Source organism: Tupaia chinensis, unplaced genomic scaffold, assembly GCF_000334495.1.
Source record: "Tupaia chinensis unplaced genomic scaffold, TupChi_1.0 Scaffold148210_1, whole genome shotgun sequence".
Taxonomy (NCBI): domain Eukaryota; kingdom Metazoa; phylum Chordata; class Mammalia; order Scandentia; family Tupaiidae; genus Tupaia; species Tupaia belangeri.
Genome location: NW_006208060.1, coordinates 597,383 through 606,516, shown reverse-complemented (window position 1 = coordinate 606,516; position 9,134 = coordinate 597,383). Strand labels below are relative to the sequence as shown.

The 9,134-nt window shown below is 56.3% G+C and overlaps 1 protein-coding gene across 1 annotated transcript in view; it reads left to right on the top strand.

Moving 5' to 3' along the window:
• The window catches only part of ARHGEF18 (Rho/Rac guanine nucleotide exchange factor 18), a gene marked incomplete in the record, with an annotated part of 84,142 nt that overhangs the window by 65,148 nt on the left and 9,860 nt on the right, over positions 1-9,134 (top strand). Inside the window, 5 exon segments of the mRNA XM_027768986.1 lie at positions 702-819; positions 4,025-4,273; positions 5,464-5,540; positions 7,024-7,202; positions 8,561-8,652. Of these exon segments, the coding sequence (XP_027624787.1) occupies positions 702-819; positions 4,025-4,273; positions 5,464-5,540; positions 7,024-7,202; positions 8,561-8,652 (715 nt within the window).

The window sequence follows — 9,134 nt, the reverse complement described above, 5'->3', positions numbered from 1 at the left end:
TAGTGCACGTGCGCTCACCAGAAAGACAGAGAAAGAGAGAGAGAAAGCGAGAAATCACCCCCCGGGGGGATGGCCACACCACAATCCCTTCTCCATTCTCCTCTCGGGATCTTAGGCACGCACTCACATGCACTCGGTGTGAGTTTAAGCCACCGGGTCCGGGACTCAAACTGCAGTCGAGTACATGAGAGTCCAGTGACACAGCCATTATGCCGTCTGCTGGTCCCCTAAAAAACGTTTTTTAAAAGCAGGCACCAGGGAGGCAGTTGGGCAGGCACGTGCCCGTCTAGTTTCAGGGGCTCCGGAAGGGTAGTCATCCGTCAGGGCTGGGTCTGTGTGTGTGTGCATGCGTGCATGCGTGTGCATGCGTGCATGCGTGTGCATGCGTGCATGCGTGTGCATACCCGTGCTGTACAACCCAACGGGTGACCCCCTGACCTCCTGAGGCTGCCGCTTGTTCTCATAAGGATTTGGCGGGGGCACTGGCTCACCCCCAAGGTGAGGCTGCTTGGCTCCTGTGACTCCCGTGTCCCAAGGCGACCCCTGCCTTCAGGTGGCCGGCATGTGTCCCTCCCAAAGTGGCAGAGAAAAGGTACCGGCCGGTGAGCGGAGGAAGGGAGCCGCCCAGCCCGCAACCCCTCGCCAGCTGTCTGGGCAGGAGAGCGGTGGCTCACACCGCGTGCTCTGTTTCCCGCCCCCAGAGAATCGGCAACTTCCCCATCGTGCGGCGGCTCGGCGTGCAGGAGTGTGTCCTGCTGGTCACCCAGCGCATTACCAAGTACCCGGTGCTGGTGGAGCGCGTCATCCAGAACACGGAAGGTAGGTCGCACTCGCAGCCGGGGGATCCGGGCGCTGGGGCTCCCCGCTCGAGGATGGGGCTGTCTTGCCCCCCATTCCCCTGCAGCACAGACCCGGCCACTGCAGGCTCTCAGTCAGCGTCTCAGGCCAGAGCAGTGGGTGGCGTCACGGTTATGTCGCTGGACTCCATGTAGTCCATCGTGGTTTGAGTCCAGGACCCAGAGGCTTAAAATTCGTGCCGGGGGTGTGTGCGTGAGTGCCCAAAATCCCAGGAAGAGAATGGAGGAGAGGGCATTGTGGCATGGCCATCCCCCTGGGCAGTGAGTTCTCGCTTTCTCTCACTCTCTCTCTCTCTCTAGCAAACGCACACACCCTATAGCAAAAAAACTCTCTTAAAACGGAGGGGGGCGTGCAGCAGGCAGGTGGTGGTTAAGGGCTCTGGACTCGCACATGGCCAGCCGTGGTTCGAGTCCCAGACCTGGTGGTTTACTCTCTTACTCTCCCTCTCACTCTTGCTCTGTTCCTCTCTGGTCAAAATTAAATAAATAAATAAAGTTAAGTAAAAAATAATTCTTAAAAAAAAGAAAAAGGCACTCTTGGTCTTGTGGACCCAGACAGCCACACACTTGATCTCTGTGTCCCGTGACCAGGGCCAGGAGATGGGTGTGTCCCGATCCGTTATGGGCAGAGAAGAAAGGGACCATGGCCCAGCGGGTCTCTCTCGGGGCCAGGGCAGTGCTGACCATCTGTCTTATTCTTTTCTTTTTTTTGGAGAGGTTTTCACTATAGGGCGCGTGCGCTCGCCAGAAAGAGAGAGAGACAGAGAGACAGAGAGACAGAAAGCGAGAAATCACCCCCCCGGGGGGATGGTCACACCGCAATCCCTTCTCCTCCATTCTCCTCTCGGGATCTTGGGCATGCACGCACACGCGCCCGGCGTGAGTTTTAAGCCACCGGGTCCGGGACTCGAACTGTTGACTAGATGGGAGTCCAGCGACAGTCATTACACCAACCGCTGGTCCCCAAGTGCTGACATCTCACCACACCTCTGGTGGACTCAGGCCACAGGAGAAGGGGCACTGCCCCTGCCACGAAAGCCACGTCCGTAGAGTGCGAGGAGCCGGCTCTGCGTCACGTCAGGAGGTGAAAGGAGTCTTTTAGGAAGGGGTGGGGGCACAGGGGAGTTTGTTTACCAAGGAGCAGCCCGCCAAGCTCTGCAGGGCAGTTCCTGCCACTTGAACTGCATTTAACACCTTAACTTCTGCATTCAATGGACACTCCGCGTTGTTCAAAACTAAACACTGGGGCCAGCAGGTGGTGTGGTGGTTAAGGCGCTGGACTCCCACGTAGCTGACCGTGGTTCGAGTCCCAGACCCGGGGGTTTGAAACTCACATTAGGCACGTGTCCATGTGTCCAAGGTCTTTAGAGGAGAAGGGATTGTGGCACGGCCATCCCCCTGGGGGGTGATTTCTCACTTTCCCTCCCTCTGTCTCTCCAGCCGGCGCATGCACCCAATGGTGAAAATCTCTCTAAAAAATTTAAAATAAAAAAGGCACAAAACTCAAACCTAAGCTAGCTCTGGGGACCAGCAGTTGGCGTGGTAATAAAGGCACTGGATTCCCACATGACTGACTGCAGTTCGAGTCCTGGACCCGGTGGCTTGAAAATCACACCAGGCATGTGTGTGTGCGTGCCCAAAATCCCGAGAGGAGAAGGGAGAAGGGATTGTGGCGTGGCCACCCCCCTAGGGGATGATTTCTCACTTTCTCTCTCTCTCTCTTCCTGGCGAGTGCACATGCCTATGGCAGGGGGGGAAACTGAACACTGGGCTCATGTTTATTCTAGAGACCCATTTACCTCTCAGAGATTATAGCTGGGAGGTGAGTCTCGAGGGTCCTCTGAGTAGTGGCACCCAGAGCTTGTCACTGTCGTCGCACCCGCGGACGTGGACAGACGGGCACTAACTCTGCTGCATGTGGCAGCTGGCACCGAGGACTTCTTTTCTTTTTTTTGGAGAGGTTTTCACTATAGGGCGCGTGCGCTCGCCAGAAAGAGAGAGAGACAGAGAGACAGAGAGACAGAAAGCGAGAAATCACCCCCCCGGGGGGATGGTCACACCGCAATCCCTTCTCCTCCATTCTCCTCTCGGGATCTTGGGCATGCACGCACACGCGCCCGGCGTGAGTTTTAAGCCACCGGGTCCGGGACTCGAACTGTTGACTAGATGGGAGTCCAGCGACAGTCATTACACCAACCGCTGGTCCCCAAGTGCTGACATCTCACCACACCTCTGGTGGACTCAGGCCACAGGAGAAGGGGCACTGCCCCTGCCACGAAAGCCACGTCCGTAGAGTGCGAGGAGCCGGCTCTGCGTCACGTCAGGAGGTGAAAGGAGTCTTTTAGGAAGGGGTGGGGGCACAGGGGAGTTTGTTTACCAAGGAGCAGCCCGCCAAGCTCTGCAGGGCAGTTCCTGCCACTTGAACTGCATTTAACACCTTAACTTCTGCATTCAATGGACACTCCGCGTTGTTCAAAACTAAACACTGGGGCCAGCAGGTGGTGTGGTGGTTAAGGCGCTGGACTCCCACGTAGCTGACCGTGGTTCGAGTCCCAGACCCGGGGGTTTGAAACTCACATTAGGCACGTGTCCATGTGTCCAAGGTCTTTAGAGGAGAAGGGATTGTGGCACGGCCATCCCCCTGGGGGGTGATTTCTCACTTTCCCTCCCTCTGTCTCTCCAGCCGGCGCATGCACCCAATGGTGAAAATCTCTCTAAAAAATTTAAAATAAAAAAGGCACAAAACTCAAACCTAAGCTAGCTCTGGGGACCAGCAGTTGGCGTGGTAATAAAGGCACTGGATTCCCACATGACTGACTGCAGTTCGAGTCCTGGACCCGGTGGCTTGAAAATCACACCAGGCATGTGTGTGTGCGTGCCCAAAATCCCGAGAGGAGAAGGGAGAAGGGATTGTGGCGTGGCCACCCCCCTAGGGGATGATTTCTCACTTTCTCTCTCTCTCTCTTCCTGGCGAGTGCACATGCCTATGGCAGGGGGGGAAACTGAACACTGGGCTCATGTTTATTCTAGAGACCCATTTACCTCTCAGAGATTATAGCTGGGAGGTGAGTCTCGAGGGTCCTCTGAGTAGTGGCACCCAGAGCTTGTCACTGTTGTCGCACCCGCGGACGTGGACAGACGGGCACTAACTCTGCTGCATGTGGCAGCTGGCACCGAGGACCACGCAGACCTGACCCAGGCCCTGAGCCTCATCAAGGACATCATCTCACAAGTGGACGCCAAGGTCAGCGAGCACGAGAAGGGCCAGCGCCTCAGGGAGATCGCGGGCAAGATGGACCTGAAGTCCTCCAGCAAGCTCAAGAACGGGCTCGCCTTCCGGAAGGAGGACATGCTACAGCGGCAGCTCCAGCTGGCGGGCACGCTGTGCTGGAAGTCCACGTCCGGGCGCTTGAAAGGTGAGTCCTGCCCAGCCGCCTGTGGTGGGCACCATCTTGGAGCGCTAGTAGCATCTTGGTGTGGTGGGTTCCTTCATGGATGGGTGGCACCACCTTGCTTTCTTAGCACCATCCTGGTACCATGGGTGGTGCCATTGGATTGATGACGCCATCTTGAATTGGTGATGTCATCCTGGATTGATGACGCCATCTTGGATTGGTGACGACTTCCTGGATTGGTGACGTCATTTTGCATTGGTGGGCACCATCCTGTATGGTGGTGCCATTGGATTGGTGGTGCCATCTTGGAGTGGCGGATTCCTTCATGGATGGGTGGCACCATCTTGCTTTCTTGGGCACTGTCCTGGTACAGTGGTGCCATTGGATTGGAGGTGCCATCTTGGATTGGTGACGCCATCTTAGATTGGTGATGTCATGTTACTTTGGTGGGCACCATCCTGGTATGGCGGTTCCATCTTGGATTGGTGACACCATCTTGGATTGGTGACACCATCATGCTTTGGTGGGCACCGCCTGGGTTTGATGGCGTCATCTCAGGTGGCAAAAGTTCGGTAAATTTAAAGGAACCCAGCATGCTCTCATAATGGGAGAAAATTGGATGAAGGAAGGGTATCTGATTTAGGGGTGTCGGGAGGTAACGTTACCCTGGGACTCAACTGTCCATGTTGAAAATCCATTCAGGGTTTGCACCTGTCCGTAAAAGCCTTAACCACACAAGATGTTCATCTAGGGACACAGCCCCAAGCAAGCAGGAGGCAGGACGCAGCACCCGACGGCTCAGGTCTCAGGTGACCCAGAAGCCAGGAGATGAGGGGTCCATTCACGTTTGAGAAATCCCCGTGAGAGAAGCTCCAGGGCAGCCCAGCAGGCACCACAATGGCAGAGGGGACCGCTGGGGCACTGCAGCCTACCTGCAGGGCGGGAACCTGCTTTAGCTCAGAGCATTTGGAGCTGGAGGCCCCGAGGGGATGCCTAAACCTAGACTCTGGGGCCAGCCCACCCTGGCCGTTAAGGGAGTCGGATCCCACACGGCTGACGTAGCCATTCAAGTCCTGGACCCAGCTGCTTGCAAAACGCGCCGGGTGCGTACGCGAAGGAGTGACTAGACGTGGGCAGAGGCGTCGTGGGGATCTGGCACCTGTCGGGCGGCCGGAAAGGCCCTAACGGTCCTCCCTCTGCTCCCTCATCAGATGTCCTTGCGGTCCTGTTGACCGACGTGCTTTTGCTGCTGCAAGAGAAGGATCAGAAGTACGTGTTTGCCTCTGTGGTACGTACCGCCCTGCCAGCGCAGGCTCCTCGCTGGGGCCCTCAGGGGGGCTGGCCGGAAGCCACCGCAGAGGGGCAGTCCCGAGGCTGCATTGACAACCAGACCGAAGGGGGCCACGGCTATAGAAAGGCACACCATGGGTCGCCCCGTGTGACCCAGGCCCTCCCGGAAGGTGCCGGACAAGCAGGAGTAGAATTTTCCAAGAACACACGTCCTGAATCGTTGCCAGACGAGGCTTCCGTTCCCATCCTCACCTCCTCTCCGGCTCCGTTCTCTGCATGTCCTGGTCCTTCCTCAAAAGCACTCAGGCAGTCCGGGGTCCTAACGAACCCTCCTTTTTCTCTGGGGACCTGAGCTCGGGCAGCTGCTGACCTGTGACCGTGTCCACCCCAGAGCCCAGAGCACGCCAGTCCCAGAAAACCCTCGTGGGAACCAAGCCCAGCCAGGGCTTCCGTGGCCAACCCTGCCCAGCCCCGTGGCCCCCAGGACTCACTTCCTCCCCTGCCGTGGGGTGAGGGCGCAGTCCTCCCACCACACCGGCCTCTGGAGGGCTCGAAGATTCCCTTCCCTTCCAGTTCACCTGAGAGGAAGGCGGCCTTTCTCACTAACCACGTGCCTCGCCCAAAGGTTTAAAATGGCCACTCAGGCCAGCCTGTGTGGCGGTTAAGGCAGATGGGTTCCACATGGCCAGCTTCAGGGTTCTAGTCCCAGATCCAGCATCTTAAAATACAAATTTAAATAAATAAATAAAGTTGAATAAAATAATTCTCTTAAAAAAAAAAAAACACGGGACTAGCAGTTAGCGTAATGGCTACATCACTGGACTCCCATATAGTCGACTGGGGTTCGAGTCCCAGACTCGGTGGCTTAAACTCACGCCGGTCGCATGTGCGTTCATGCCTAAGATCCCAAGGAGAATGGAGGAGAAGGGATTACGGCGTGGCCATCCCCCCAGGGGGTGATTCTCGCTTTCTGTCTCTCTGTCTCTCTCTGTCTTTCTGGCGAGTGCACGCGCTCTATAGCAAAAACCTCTAAAAACACACACACAGAGCACACGTGTACGTACCAGCGCCATGACAGGAAGAGACGGGGAGGAGGGATGGCGGCGTGGCCAGGCCTCGTGAGAGCGCTTTCCCACTTTGCCTCCTGCCATTGCTCTCCTGTGACTCATGCACCATCTGGGAAGTTAAAAAGAGAAACGGGGGCCAGCAGGTGGCGTGGTGGTTAAAGGTGCTGGATTCCTTCATGGCGGACCGTGGTTCAAGTCCCGGACCTGGTGGCTTGCTTTTCACTTTCCCTCTCTGATCAACGGGGAAAATAATAATAATTATTAATAATAATAAGTAAAGTCAAACACAATAATTCTTGAAAAAACAAAAAAAAGAGAGAGAGAAGCGGAACCCTCTGGGCACCCCTCCGGGCCCCACCGCTGTTCCAACGCGGCCGGGTCCACGGTGACCTCCCGCCTCGGTCTCCCCTGCAGGACTCGAAGCCGCCCGTCATCTCCCTGCAGAAGCTCATCGTGAGGGAGGTGGCCAACGAGGAGAAGGCCATGTTCCTGATCAGCGCGTCGCGGCAGGGGCCCGAGATGTACGAGATCCACACCGGCTCCAAGGAGGACAGGAACGCCTGGATGGCGCACATCCGCAGGGCCGTGGAGAGGCCCGTCTCTTCTTCTTCTAATCACTTTATTTAACTTTTTATTATTATTATTATTATTATTATTATTACTTTTGTTTAATTTGACTAGAGAAAGACAGACAGAAAGAGAGGAAGTGAGAAAGCAAGCTGCCAGCTCCAGGACTTGAACTGCGGTCGGCCATGTGGGAGTCCAGTGCCTTTAATCACCACGCCACCTGCTGGCCCCTATTTGCTTATTTTAATTTAACCAGTGAGGGACAAAGACAGAAAGTGAGAAACCAAGCCACCAGGTCGAGGACTCGAACTGTGGTCAGCCATGTGGGAGTGTCCAGCATTTTAACCACCACGCCACCCGCTAGTCCCTCTTTTTATTAAATTAGTTTTAGGCACAGTTAGTGATTTTTAAATTAATGTATTATTATTATTTTTACTTGATCAGAAAGAGAGGGAAAGTGAGACAGCAAGCTCCAGGTCCAGGATGCAAACCGTGGTCAGCCATGTGGGAATCCAGTGCCTTTAACCACCATGCCACCTGCCAGCCCCCACCCACCCTGGTCTCCTCCTCCTCCTCCACTTCCTTCTCCTCCTCCTCTTCTTCTTCTTCTTTTTTTTTTTTTTTTGTAGGTTTTTGCTATAGGGTATATGCCCTTACCAGAAAGAGAGACAGAGATAGAGAGACAGAAAGCGAGGAATCACCCCCCAGAGGGGATGGTCACGCCGCAATCCCTTCTCCTCCATTCTCCTCTCGGGATCTTGGGCACGCACCTACACACACCCCAGCGTGAGTTTAAGCCACTGGGTCCAGGACTCGAACCGCGTTCAACTACATGGGAGTCCAGCGACATAGCCATTACTAAAAGGGCCAGATGGTGCCATTCCAGCTCCTGCTGACAATGGCTCCACCTGTGGGGTCGGGCAGGTCTAACCCGGACCTTTCTGCATTTGTGGGTCTCCCCACCTTTCACAGTGGACTGTCCCTACCCATAGCCTGGGACCTTGAGTTCTGGCAGACAGAAACAGGGTGGTCAGTGCCCAGCCGGCCTCCTGAACCTGCTCTGTGCTTGGGGGCCTCCTACCGCCTTCGGCTACTCCAGCCTCCCTGGGTACTCAGCGGCCACGGCTCCTGGGCCCGTGGCGTCCAGTACCTGGCTGGTCCAGGAGCGAGCCCGGCACACTGTCACCCACGGGCCTGGCGCCCCCTGCAGGTCGCAACCTCCTTGCGCGTCAGCCTCTGGCCAGCCGCATCTGGACCTTGTGGCCACGTGCATACCGATGGCTTCTTCCCTTCTCTGCCTCCTGCGCCATGAACGGGTGAAATCAGCCGTTCTCAATAGCCACCTTCACAGAAGCAGCCACCCCTCTGTCCCCTCTCCCTGCAGCTGTCCAGACGAGGAGGACGGCCTCTTCAGTGAGGCAGAGGAGGAGCGGAAGGTGGCCGAGGCCCGGAGCATGAGGCTCAAGGACTTTCAAGGTAAGGGCAGTCCGCGTGATGGGCAGGCCGCCCTCGTGGCCCTGAAAAGCCCTCCCAAGGCAGCCAGTGCCTGCCCCTGCCCGCCAGGGGTGTCTGTTCCCTCCTGCCGGGACTGGCCATGGACGGACTCAGCACACAAGGGACCATGCACTCGCTGTGAGCTGCTGTGTGACCCCACGGATGTTCGGGATGCAATGCCTCGTGAGGTAGTGAGTGATCTGGAGGCTGCAGGCCCCTCTGTGGGGCACAGGGAGGGACCCTAGGCAGCCGCCCCACATGGGCGTCCCAGGCAGGGATTCCCCAGGCCCCAGCACCGTCTCACCCAGGCCAGCCCGCCTCGTGACCGGGGTCTGCCTGAACTGTGGGGGTTCCCCTTCTGCTTATCTCGTTCAGTACTTCTGTCCCTAAAGATTTTTTTTTTAATTTTTAAAAAATTATTTAATTTTTTTAAAAAATTATTTTATTTAACTTTCTCTCTTTTT